Source organism: Culicoides brevitarsis, chromosome 3, assembly GCF_036172545.1.
Source record: "Culicoides brevitarsis isolate CSIRO-B50_1 chromosome 3, AGI_CSIRO_Cbre_v1, whole genome shotgun sequence".
In the NCBI taxonomy this organism is placed as follows: Eukaryota; Metazoa; Arthropoda; class Insecta; order Diptera; family Ceratopogonidae; genus Culicoides; species Culicoides brevitarsis.
Genome location: NC_087087.1, coordinates 20,022,593 through 20,036,460, shown reverse-complemented (window position 1 = coordinate 20,036,460; position 13,868 = coordinate 20,022,593). Strand labels below are relative to the sequence as shown.

General features: G+C 30.5%; 2 protein-coding genes across 2 annotated transcripts; one reads left to right on the top strand and one right to left on the bottom strand.

Annotated features, from left to right (window-relative positions):
* Positions 1–4,749: 4,749 nt before the first annotated feature.
* Positions 4,750–6,033, top strand: LOC134835293 (keratin, type II cytoskeletal 2 epidermal-like). Its single transcript, XM_063850164.1, has 5 exons — positions 4,750–4,764; positions 4,831–5,116; positions 5,180–5,668; positions 5,720–5,860; positions 5,927–6,033. The coding sequence occupies exons 1-5, from the start codon at positions 4,750–4,752 to the stop codon at positions 6,031–6,033; spliced, it is 1,038 nt and encodes a 345-aa protein (XP_063706234.1).
* A 2,078-nt stretch (positions 6,034–8,111) lies between these two features.
* LOC134835292 (uncharacterized) lies at positions 8,112–9,396 on the bottom strand. The gene is made up of 5 exons (XM_063850163.1): positions 9,382–9,396; positions 9,030–9,315; positions 8,493–8,966; positions 8,286–8,396; positions 8,112–8,218 (listed from the first exon to the last, which is right to left on the bottom strand). Exons 1-5 carry the CDS (start codon positions 9,394–9,396, stop codon positions 8,112–8,114), a joined length of 993 nt encoding a protein of 330 aa, XP_063706233.1.
* Positions 9,397–13,868: the final 4,472 nt, after the last annotated feature.

Below are 13,868 nucleotides of genomic sequence, written 5' to 3'. Positions count from 1 at the left end.
AGTACCTCTCTCACCACGCCCCACAGTAACGCAGAACGAAGAACAAAGTAAAACATAAAATAATAATGTTTTATCTCCCTGGGTTAATCAGACGATGAAGAAAGCCGCTGTTTATATGACCACGATCAGTATGCACATGTGTGAATATTTTGTATACAATCTATGTGTGAGAACAAAAAACATCCTCCGGAGAATGAAACTAAACACTGCGTTCAGTGTTCAGAGAAGCAATATGAATATGAAAAAGCTATATTTTGCTGTACCATCGTACAAAAATGCACTATTATACATATATAAATACGTATATTTAAAAGAGTTGAAAGTATTTCATATAAATATTTTAAATTTTAGAGTGAGCACCTGTAGCCTTACATTTTGCAGAAGATAAATTTAGTCAAAAGTTCTTGACTTTTATTATAGATATATTTTTTCAATTTTGTGTCTCATTGATTTTTTATTAATATATACATAATATATATGTATATAAATTATCAACACAAATATTATTTGAATAGCTAATGTTATTATATGTTTGTTTTCTTAATGGTTATAATATTAATATATTCTTTTGTATAATATCCATTTTAGTCATTTATACCGAAAATCAATTGAAACCATTTCTGTGTCTATATTGAATTACAAGATGTATTGTGTATGACCAATTAATTTAAAGCTACCTGATCATGGGGTGTTAATGATCCGCACACGGCTTCTTGATAATGTTTGTAGGCACAGCTGGATTTAATGTTCGGATTATTAATTTATCTAAAAGCCGATCCATTCATAAAAAAATTAATATCATTCCCGAAAAAAAATCTAACTTATTTTTTTTAAATTCTCATTCAATAGTTTAATTAATCATTATAAAACATAAATTTTGAGTTACTGATGTGGTAACTTAATTTTATTTTTTTTTTTCATCAAAAATAATTACATTCTTATATTTATTGAAAACCGTTGATATTATTAAAAATCACAAAGTACTCTGCTTTTTTTCTTCTTATCACAAAAACGATTTTACAAATGTTTTCCTTTTTTATTAGACTAGAAGAGTTGTTTTAAAATATTATAAAATATTTTATAATTGATATATGTATTTAAAAGCATTTGAATATATTTCTACAATTAACACTTAGTCGGTGTTCCTGTGATTTAATACAGATACTAAAAGAATATACATTTTCTATTATTATTTTATAACAAAAATAGAAGAATAAAAGAATTCAAAATAGCAAGCATATTTAAAAGTTTTTAATAAATTCGAACAATAAAATTGGTATGTAGTTGAAAAATGTCTTCATTAAATATTATTTTGGTTTAAACTTAATTTATTATTACAAAAAAAAAACTGATGAAAATAAAATCACAGAGTCAATAAATTATTATTTTTATTAAATTATCATAAGCTAATCAAATTTCTTGTATACAGAGAAGAGACATAATCTTAACTTATAAATACACAAATGAGTTCATTCAGACAGATTGTTTAAACACAAATAAAAATATTATCGTAAAATTATTATTATGATACGGATTATTATAATTAAATGGCTTTGCTTATATGTCATACTATACTTGTCAGAACAGTTGTCATCACCTTTTGATGTTAACTGTGTTGCTTTGTGTATGTGAGAAAGAGAATGCGGCCAAATAGTGCACAAGTTCATTTTGTTAACATTTTAAAAGCTTGATAAATTAGTTTAACCGTGTGTGACAGGTTTTATTGTTCTTTTTATTAAATTATATTTTTGTCTTTCTTCTGTTTTATTGTTTACTTACTTCTTCTGTATGTAAGTGCGCGTTTTTTTATACAAACGAAAAATAAATCATGAATTTTTTGTATCTTACAGAAGATAAATCATGGGAAAAGACTAACTAAAAGCTTTATCTGGTTTATTTAAATGTGTGTCATTAAATAAAGTAGCCATAAATAATCGATCATCTAATCAATTAGTAGCAGCTTTTTTATAAATATGTAGCTTCAAAGTGAAGAGATGAGCTGTATCGTATTCTATTTCCGGATTTTTTTTTATTTTGATGGGATGACCATCTAATTCTTTGGCAGTATAATTCATACATCAACAAAATTTGTCTTGATAATTTAATATCACAATCCTAATAAAATGTACATATTTACTGAAAGCAAACTTTTTGGCTTTCACTTACATGAGAAAAAAGAAAAAAAAATCAGGGAGTACAAAATTGGTCGAAATTATTTATTTATAATCTTTATTGTATTTTTATATACCTAATAATTTTTTAATAAATAAATAAATTTTGTTTCTTGTCTCATTTGAATACTATAATCTAATAGGATCAAAAAAACGAGAATGAATTGCATTTATTTATGAAACCATATTTCTTGACCGTATTTCAATGTGTTCAGTTCCATGATTTTCATGAATTTTCTGAATTTTACCGAAGATTTTCATTAATTTTACTTTTCATTTTACACACAAGACTCCCCTGAACATTTAAAAATTTTTCAAGATTTTCCATGAATTTTCCGAGTTTTCTCGAAGTTTTCCACTAATTTTCATCGACAACATTTTCCAACGGAAGAACACTAATTCTTATATTTTGCTAAAAATCGAAGCGGTCAAATTGCGCATATGGCCAGTCTGCCCCTGATTAGACCTATGTCAGACCTATGGAAACTATGAGTGCACAATAGGTGTGTGGGGAGTCCTTTGTGTTGTGAAGTGTAAAAAATGTGAAAAATACATACATATTACATCTGCAACATCAAAATGCGGTATAGTATGTCTTTCTTTAGACGACTACTTTTTTCTATTTTTTAAATATGCAGTCAAATCTGTCATTTGAAAAGAATTCGCCAAACATGCTAATTCAAACAAAGACGGACGGACAGACGACATCGCGATTGTGCTCTTATGTTCAAAAAAAAAATAACAACGCACGACCATCAAACAAGAAGACGTTCTTTTATGAGAGTTCCAAAAATTCCCGTACAAACGTTGGTCGCTGGGGGATGCTTCACGAAGGAGTGAACTGTTTCAACTCCCTCCCATCCACTTTAAGACACGCTCCGAGCCTCCAATCTTTCAAATCCAAACTCAAAACGCTCATAATTTCTAATCGTTCTTGAAAACTTTTTTAATCACTTCTCTTTCCCATTCAAACTGTAGCAATCTAGCACTCGAATACTGTAGCTTTCCTTCTTCCCGGGCAGCAGGGCAACCAGGGCATGACGCACCCTCCCATGCCAGTCACACACATACACACAGACGCTCATCAAGGGTCTTTGGGCTCCCGAAACCAGCTTTTAGCTGAAGTGGGAATCACCCCTATTGAAATTTTAGATTTAATTTGATTACTTCTTGTTATTTGTTAGTCCATAAGAAATATTTTGTATTTTTGTCATTAAATCTAAAAATATAAAAAAAAAATGCGGTAAATAGTTAAATTTTTAAATTATCGTTTTCGAAATTATCGTATTCTTTATGAAAATAACAAAAATTTTAATAAACAGGCTTAAATTTAGTCATTTTATAAAAAAAGCATTTGAAAAAACTTTTACGAAATCCAAATACCATACCATACGTATACCATACCAAATACCATACGTATATAATTTTATGTAGGAGCTTCAATAAATGATACCGTTGTGTGGCTTTATCACATGTATGTTAAACGGTGAATGTTAGTTTGTTTTAAAAAACAATAACTTTGTCAATTTAATGAATGACGCATATACTAAAATAACGAGAAATGTCTCCATTCAAATGACAGAAGATTTGTCTCTTATTATTTTATTTAAAGGAATAAAGAAGAAGACAAGAACATTCTACAAAATATTTTCCCTGTGTTTCTTTCTCAACTTAGTCTTTTGTAACAATCAATAAAATGACAATTCATCAGATAATGATTGAGTGAATGACTAATAATAGTTAATGTGATATTTTATAGTAATAAATTTTACTGTAGCCTTATACATATTTATTAAAACACTGCAGTAAAAGAAAATAAGAGGAAAATTAAATGACAATTGTTGAAATTTTTCAAATGCGGGAAAAAAATTAACTCAATGATCATAAAACATACACATCAGGTAGTAGATTGAATTTCATCGATCGAACCAATTTGAGTGTTTTTCTGTCCACTTGTATATAAAATATATTAAATGTACCTAAGAGTCAAATAAATGTGTGACTCGTATTTTATATTGGAATTCTTTTAGGAATTTCTTAATGAGCTCGCGGTTTATTCAAAAGTAAAAAAGTACATAAACATTAATTTATTTATATGAAATAAGGTGGAACAAAAAATGTACAAAAAGAGTATTTTTTTAAGTTTGGCCATTTTTTTTTTTTTTTTGATAAATAAATTAGTCAAGGACAAACTAACTAAAGGACTAATTGTACTTAACTTTGTGATAATACAGGATTTATACTGATCCTTAAGCATTAAAACAGTCGTAATAAAAAAACACGACATGTATAACACAAATTTTGTGCCTTAAAAAAGCAGCTTATTTATCTAAATCTTTCACTAAAACTACCTTAAACACAAAAAATGATCGGATATACATATATCATAACTCTTTTTTTGTGAATTTTGCGATGATTTTTGCATTGTCGGCGATAAATTATTGAAATGTATTCATTAGAAAGGGAAATGCACATTTGATATAAATATCGAAGACAAAGCAGTAAGGATCATCACATTCGGTTCAGTGTTTATCAGATAAACAACTATCATTTCAAAAACTGTTCATCAAGTATTAATATGAAGTTTTTGATTGTGAGTTATATCAATCGCATTGGGATTCCATTCAGTGTGTCTTATGCTTACCATTTTGCTTTTTAGGTCCTTTCAGTCGTTGCTTTGGCAGCAGCTCGCCCTGGCGGTATCGGCCATGGTGGAAGCTCCGGAGGATTCCAAATTTCAAATGGAAATCAATTCGCAGGACAATTGTTCCAATTAGTTCCAAACGGAGGAGCTGGTGGCGGAGCAGGTGGATTCAGTGGATCATCTGGTAGCGGATTCAGTGGATCATCTGGAAGCGGATTCGGTGGATCATCTGGTAGCGGATTCGGCGGATCATCTGGTAGCGGATTCGGCGGATCATCTGGTGGAGGCCAATTGTTCCAACGTAAGTTAATAAACGAAATTGATGAAAATCAGTAAATTATAAAACGATGTTGCATAAATATAGTTGTTGCTGAAAACGGAGGTGGAGCCGGAGGCTCATCATTCGGAGGAGCTGGTGCTGGAGGTTTCGGTGGATCATCGGCTGGAGGATTCGGAGGTCCCTCAGTTACCCAAGTTACCAAGGATATCTATGTCCATGTACCACCCCCAGAAGGGCCAGAAGAATTCGAAGGTGGACGCCCTGGAGGTGCTGTCAACCGTAAACACTACAAAATCATCTTCATCAAGGCTCCATCCGTCTCCATTCAACAGCAACTTGCTTTGCAAAATGCTGCTGGTGGCGAAGAAAAGACAATCGTTTATGTTTTGGTCAAGAAACCCGAGCTTGCTACTGAATTGGAAGCCGCCAAGAAAGCCAGCAGCAAGAATAACAAACCAGAAGTTTACTTCATCAAGTACAAGAGCCAACGTGAAGGTCAAGGCAATGCTGGAGGTGCTGGAAGTGGCGCAGGAGCAGGAAGCGGCGCAGGTGCTGGTGGTCAATTATTCCAACGTAAGTAATAAGCGTTAATGATTTCTCATGTATTAACACAAACTACTACAGTTGTTGCTGAAAACGGTGCTGGTGCCGGAGGTGCTGGTGGTTCATTTGGAGGTTCCGGATCATCCTTTGGAGGTGCTAGTGGATTCGGAGGATCTTCTGGATCTAGTGGAGCTGGTGCTGGGGCCGGAGGATTATTCCAACGTAAGTAACTTAAATTAAAAAAAAAAACCTGAAACCCTTTATCATACATGCTTTTCCCTTTTTTAGTTGTCGCTGAAGGTGGATCCTCAGGTGGTGCTGGAGGCAGCTCTCATCACGGCGGTGGCTATAGTTCTGGTCCAAGCAGCTCTTATGGACCTCCCCATAAAAAGTAAATTCAAATTCATGGAGACTCACTCGTTCAGAAGGACCCTAAATTAAAACTAAATGTGATATCCTACAAAATAAAATGACAACCCTACTAATCAAAATACGGTGAACACAAAACTCCTCAAAGTTAACTACATCTATCTGAATTCTAATATATAAGCATTGTACTGATGTGATCCTTAGCGCGATTTGTTATTGAATTTTTAATATTATTTTTATTGTTAATTAATTTAATTGTATTAACGATATTGATGTTGAGACAAAACATATAATACCGAATAAATTGTTATTTGTTGATCCCATAAAAATATTTTTTTTATTTTCAAAATGCTAATACTGTTATTAATTGAATGAGATACTTTAAGTTAAGTGAGTTTTTACAATGTTTTGAAGTATTTATAATGAACTGATCCTTCTTTTATTTTTATAAATCTCCTACGTTTTTCATCTTTTAATTTTACTTTTTTTATCAAGCGTAAGGCCGTTCCAAATTTTTTCCGATGTTTTTGTCCCAAAACATTTGTTTTAAAATGGGGGTGGGGCAAAAAAAAAAAAAAAGCTGAAAATTTCATCAAAATTGACCGTTTTTTGGCCTTTTTCCATAATTTTTCAAGAAATTTTCTAAAATTTTTAAAAATAATTTCGATTTTAAAATTTTTCGATTTTCGGCTTTTGAAATGGGGCATGGGACAAAAATATAGAAAAAAATTTGGAGCGGCATAAAACAAAACTAAAATTTTATAAATAATAAGATCATCTGAAAATAAAAATCGTATTTTTCCGCTTTCAAATGAAGACGTTAAACCAATCACGTGATTAACGGAATCAAAATGAGGTACCATCGAAGGCTCTTTTCTGAGTGATGAATCTCACAACGCCTTTTCAATCTGTTTAGAACACATTTTTTAAATATTAAAATTTCAATAGGCTTTTAAATGTTAAAGTAAAAAACGTTTAAAATTTGAAGTTTATGAAAAAAAAAAATAAATAAATATTTAGCAAAAGTTTTATTCATCATCAATTACAGGGATGAAGATTTTTCAAAAAACTTTTTTAAAAATAATTTTGAAAACAAAATATGTAGACATCATCAGATTGAAAATATATTTTAGTTCTAAATATTCATTTAAAACAGAAAATTTATCATTTTGCTAAACGATTTCGTTTTAATTTTTAGGGTTGAGGAGAAATTTAAAATTAAATTTTGTTTGAAAAAAGTTCAGAAATGCTGTGTGGATTTCAAACACCACTCTTTAAAGTTGAAAATAGTTAAATGTTTAAATTTCTCAAAATATTATGAAAAATAGACGCTCTGATATTTGAGAAATTCAATTAGAAATTTCAATTTAATTTACAAAGTTCTGAAAAAATGACTTTGAAACAAACGCTTTTTTGTGGATTTCAAGCGCTGGAATGCCTGATTATTAAATTCAATTCAAGTTTCCTTGATTAATAAAAATTAAATCAGTTTCTTTTAGAATACACAAAAATAATCTTATTGAACCCAAAAAAATTATTTGGAGTTGTTATTTATTTTTATATTTAAACTAAATTTATAATTCAATCCAATTATTTACAATAAGCCCAAAATCGAATGGGCTGAGGTAGAGACTATCTTTAAATCATATAATTCAAATAGTTCTTAGAACATTAATAATTTGAACCTGGAGATTCATATAAATTTAATTTTAAAGTATTCAAATTCAAACCATTGCAATTTCAAAATAAAGAACAAATTTGTTTGCTACATAAAATCGAAAATCCTTATAAAAAAAAAATATTTTTATGGGATCAACAAATAACAATTTATTCGGTATTATATGTTTTGTCTCAACATCAATATCGTTAATACAATTAAATTAATTAACAATAAAAATAATATTAAAAATTCAATAACAAATCGCGCTAAGGATCACATCAGTACAATGCTTATATATTAGAATTCAGATAGATGTAGTTAACTTTGAGGAGTTTTGTGTTCACCGTATTTTGATTAGTAGGGTTGTCATTTTATTTTGTAGGATATCACATTTAGTTTTAATTTAGGGTCCTTCTGAACGAGTGAGTCTCCATGAATTTGAATTTACTTTTTATGGGGAGGTCCATAAGAGCTGCTTGGACCAGAACTATAGCCACCGCCGTGATGAGAGCTGCCTCCAGCACCACCTGAGGATCCACCTTCAGCGACAACTAAAAAAGGGAAAAGCATGTATGATAAAGGGTTTCAGGTTTTTTTTTTTTAATTTAAGTTACTTACGTTGGAATAATCCTCCGGCCCCAGCACCAGCTCCACTAGATCCAGAAGATCCTCCGAATCCACTAGCACCTCCAAAGGATGATCCGGAACCTCCAAATGAACCACCAGCACCTCCGGCACCAGCACCGTTTTCAGCAACAACTGTAGTAGTTTGTGTTAATACATGAGAAATCATTAACGCTTATTACTTACGTTGGAATAATTGACCACCAGCACCTGCGCCGCTTCCTGCTCCTGCGCCACTTCCAGCACCTCCAGCATTGCCTTGACCTTCACGTTGGCTCTTGTACTTGATGAAGTAAACTTCTGGTTTGTTATTCTTGCTGCTGGCTTTCTTGGCGGCTTCCAATTCAGTAGCAAGCTCGGGTTTCTTGACCAAAACATAAACGATTGTCTTTTCTTCGCCACCAGCAGCATTTTGCAAAGCAAGTTGCTGTTGAATGGAGACGGATGGAGCCTTGATGAAGATGATTTTGTAGTGTTTACGGTTGACAGCACCTCCAGGGCGTCCACCTTCGAATTCTTCTGGCCCTTCTGGGGGTGGTACATGGACATAGATATCCTTGGTAACTTGGGTAACTGAGGGACCTCCGAATCCTCCAGCCGATGATCCACCGAAACCTCCAGCACCAGCTCCTCCGAATGATGAGCCTCCGGCTCCACCTCCGTTTTCAGCAACAACTATATTTATGCAACATCGTTTTATAATTTACTGATTTTCATCAATTTCGTTTATTAACTTACGTTGGAACAATTGGCCTCCACCAGATGATCCGCCGAATCCGCTACCAGATGATCCGCCGAATCCGCTACCAGATGATCCGCCGAATCCGCTTCCAGATGATCCACTGAATCCGCTACCAGATGATCCACTGAATCCACCTGCTCCGCCACCAGCTCCTCCGTTTGGAACTAATTGGAACAATTGTCCTGCGAATTGATTTCCATTTGAAATTTGGAATCCTCCGGAGCTTCCACCATGGCCGATACCGCCAGGGCGAGCTGCTGCCAAAGCAACGACTGAAAGGACCTAAAAAGCAAAATGGTAAGCATAAGACACACTGAATGGAATCCCAATGCGATTGATATAACTCACAATCAAAAACTTCATATTAATACTTGATGAACAGTTTTTGAAATGATAGTTGTTTATCTGATAAACACTGAACCGAATGTGATGATCCTTACTGCTTTGTCTTCGATATTTATATCAAATGTGCATTTCCCTTTCTAATGAATACATTTCAATAATTTATCGCCGACAATGCAAAAATCATCACAAAATTCACAAAAAAGACTTATGATGTACATCCGAATGAGTTATGCAATTTTCGTATGTGCAAAAATATCAAAATTTTGTATCTTTTGCAGATGAACTAGAAACACATGTTTACAACAATATACGAAAACATATACACAACATTTTGTATACCTAATATTGCACCAAATTAGATGAACGGTCATAAATTTAGCCACACATTCACATGCGATACCATACAAAGAAAAATGCTAATTTTCGATTGTTATGCATTTTTTGATAGTTTTGGCAAATCAAATTTTTATTGATATCTGATCTTCTTTCACTTTCACTGGATATTTTTCATATGCCAATTCACCTGCATTTTCAAGGTTTAATAAACTTGATTATAAGCAAATGTCAACATGTGCCTACAATAAAGAAAGAGATCTATTTGTTACATTTTCTGAAAAAAAAAAAAATATATATATATATATATATAAATTTTGTACAAAAATCTGGTTTTCCAAGCAAAAAATTAGTTATGTAATTTATAATTTTAGCCGAATTTGTGTCGTTTGGACTATGTTTGTTTACATTTACATTGTTAATCATTAATGCACTGAATTTGCATTGATTCTGTTAAATTATATTATTGAGCTGAATATTTGTTGATCACATCATTTGGTGGATAATTTTACAAGTTTCAAGCTTTAGTTTGTTTCATTAATTTGAATAAAATTGATCCTAAGAAAAAGATTTAAGTACTGAAAACAAGCTAAGTAAAAACAAAAATCATTTTCAAAAATTCCGTAACTATGCAAAATTTTAAGAACGACTCACAAGAGGAGAATGAAATTAATTTGCGAATTTAAATTTTGTGTGGTTGGTGTGCAAAAATTTAATTAGTGGACGATATTTCATGCATCTTTGGTATTTTTATGTTTTCTTTTTGTTTGTATGCTATTCAAAATCCTTGATATCTGCTTAAAACAATTTTTAACATATTTCAAGCACCTAATTAAAGAGAAGAAACAAAGTATTAAAGAAAATAAAAAAAACAGCTAAATGTATTTACAGAGTGATCGCAGTTTTACTGAACATTTTGATATGGTAGACACAAAAACATATTACAGAAGAAAAAGATTCGAAACAGGGAATAAGTATTTTTTCAATATGACTTTTTGTGGACATAATTTTTAGTTTTTATGAAAATCATCAAAATTGCAAGGTAACCGTTGTAATTCTTTTAGGTTGATACTTCATGTTTTATTTCCTATAGTTAATGTCCATTCGTCATAAATCAACAATAAATGTGTGTTATAAGCGAATGTACATGTGTTTACTATTTCATTTTATTACAGAGGAAGCGAAAAATCTCAACTGACTGGAAAGCAGAGAAGGAGCAAAACAGAAATGAATGAAAAAGAATGAAATATTGAGTATTAACTTATTACTCTTGCTGCTGTTTTGTTTAGTGCCCATCATGTAACCACTTCAAGTAACTCCGATGCTTGTTTACAACAAGCTCTTTTGTAAGAATGTATATCAAACTTGTTGAACGTATACTTGTATTGAAGATGTAAAGGGAAAAAAATAAAGTTGATGTTGTAGTTGCTTTTGTCGAACAAAATTGTGGCTTTATAAATATTATGCGTTTAATATATGTTTACACCGAAGTCCAAGAATTCATAACTGAATAAAAGGCGTATTGCATGCATGTAAACGCAGAATAAACATACGTTTTTATGTTACTATATAAAAAATCAACTTTTTTTGATGCGGCGCAGCAGAAACGTCTTTTTTTTAAATTACAGGTGTTTTATTTTTACTCTTATGATAAGATTCTAAAAACTTTTAAAATGAATCACGAATAATGTATGTTAAGAATAAATATTAATTAATAAATAAAATCAACTCAAAATAATTTTTATCATAGTTTTATATGAAAATATTACTACATAATCAGCAAAACTCAGTTTTTGCAAAAATCGTTACCATCATAATCTCAAAAGCTGAGTCATTTTTCGTTTGCCGTTTTGTTTGAACGTTGCAAAAGTTGTTTAAAAATCACGTAGGTATGTCGTTAAGCTTTAAAATGAAACCAACTAATAACCTAATTTTGTTTTATATGTATCATCTTCTTACAAAAGACCTCCTGAATTAAGTGACGAACCTCAATGTGATTTTTTTCAGAATGTATGATTTATCTTACAGAATTGTATTTTTTGTAAGTATCGTTTGAAGTGAGTTTAAAATTATTGTGAAATACTCAAAATGTGTTATCTGCAAGTAAGATCTTTTAGAGCATTTTTCAACGTTCAACTCATAAAAAAAACACTTTATAAAGATGATTTAACAAAACCGAAAGTGTATCTAACAACTTTTTCCAGTATTTGTGACAATCAGTTTTTTTTAAATATAAACAATATATGTTTGAAAACTATTCATTAAATTCTTTGTAATAAATTGAACGGTAATTTTTTTTTCTAATAAAAAAAAAACTTACAATTTTCTCTACAAAAAAAGTTTATTTTTAGTTTTTTAATTTTCATAAGAAACATAGTGAGTAGTTTTTCTTGTCGTAATAGCTCGATTTTTTATATAACCCTCATGAGTACAACGATGGGCATTATTTTATTATTAATTAGGTATTTTATACATGTATCATTTATGAATAAAATTTATTGAGATAATAATCTAGTTTTGAAAATGAGCTTTATTCTTATCTTTTTTGTTCTTTTCATACTTTGATTTTTATAATCACTGAATATCGGAAAACATTAAAGAATATCAAGTTTCATAATGGCGTGAAAACGTAAAAAATATCATGGTTTACTTTTATCATTTATTTACCACATTTGTTTAAGTAGTGTAGATTTATTCATCTAGAAAAATATTTCAAATAAATCATGTCTCTTTAATATTAGACGACATTTGACATAGTCAATTATTTTTGCATGTTAACGAGCAATGGTTTTTTTCTAACTTCTGGTCCATCTGTAGATTTACAGAAGAAGAAAGAGTTCAATATTCATATAATAACAGATAATTGCATAAAATAAAGTGCTTTCGTAGAGTCCGTATATCTATAATATTTGTGTTCTCATTCCTGTGCGGTAAATAATTATATAAATAACTCAGGAACATGAAAACAGGGCTCGCGAATAAAAGAAATCATTTTTTGCTTGATTAAATCATGGGTAAATCAGTATTTTTAGTGAGAAACGTCGTGAGCCCTGCACGTTGATTGAAAATAAAATAATGAAATGAATGAGAGGAAGATAGTTTGAACTTGTTTAATTCTGACATTTTTCTTTCATCTTGAATAAAACGTACTTTTAGTTGCACGTAATTTTGAGGTAATAATGATGGATCAGTGCGGTTGCAAAAAAAAACATATTGCAGCTTTTGATAGTCGTTGTATCAAAATAAAATTAATTGAAGAATTATCGTTTTGTGGTAACTCGTGCATGCATAAATATCATAGTTTTTTGTATCCATAATATAAAAGAAACTTGGAAGAAAATTCTAGTTTTTTTTAAATAAAGGTAAAATGACATCCATTAGTTTGTAAAAGATGCCTCTTGCAAAATGTAATCATTACTTCAATCAGTGGAAAGTCAGAAATAAATTCTGAATGAAATATCTGACAAAAAATGTAAAAGACTTTAACGAATGCTATCAAATGAAAAGGTGAATGATGAAACTAACTGTATTGGTATCTAAGTATATATTTATATGTACTCGCTCAAAGTAAGTTATGTATTAAAGAATAAAGGATGAATTGCATCGTGATTTATGACAATTTGCGTAATCTTGATATGAAGGAATATTTTCTCCAAAGACTTGCAACAAAAATCGCAAGACGAGAAAATTTTTGAAATGTGTTAGTTGTATCATCAAATATGTAGATGAGACTGGATTTTGTGATATTTTGGTGTCCAAATATAATATAATTTATAAATATATTTTAAGATTATGAAAATCAAAGAATTCAGTAAGTATGAAAAATATGTTAACGCAAGTTGTTATTTCCCTTAATTGATCAAGAAACACTATTTTAAAATTTAAGCTCATTTCCAAAAGTGATAAAAAATTATGGATAAATTCAAAAATATAATTATATTTTTTTTTAGTTATAACTAAACATACTTAGACATAGAGGTGTTAAAAGATATTTAATGGAAATGGCCAGTTAACAAACAGATATAAGGAGTGACAAAATTTTAAGTTGAATTGTTTTCAAATTGTCAAAAAGAGCTTTTTATCATCAATTTTGTATCTATTTCATACCAGTTTCATTAGTAATTAATTAATTTCATACATCTAATTAACATTATTTT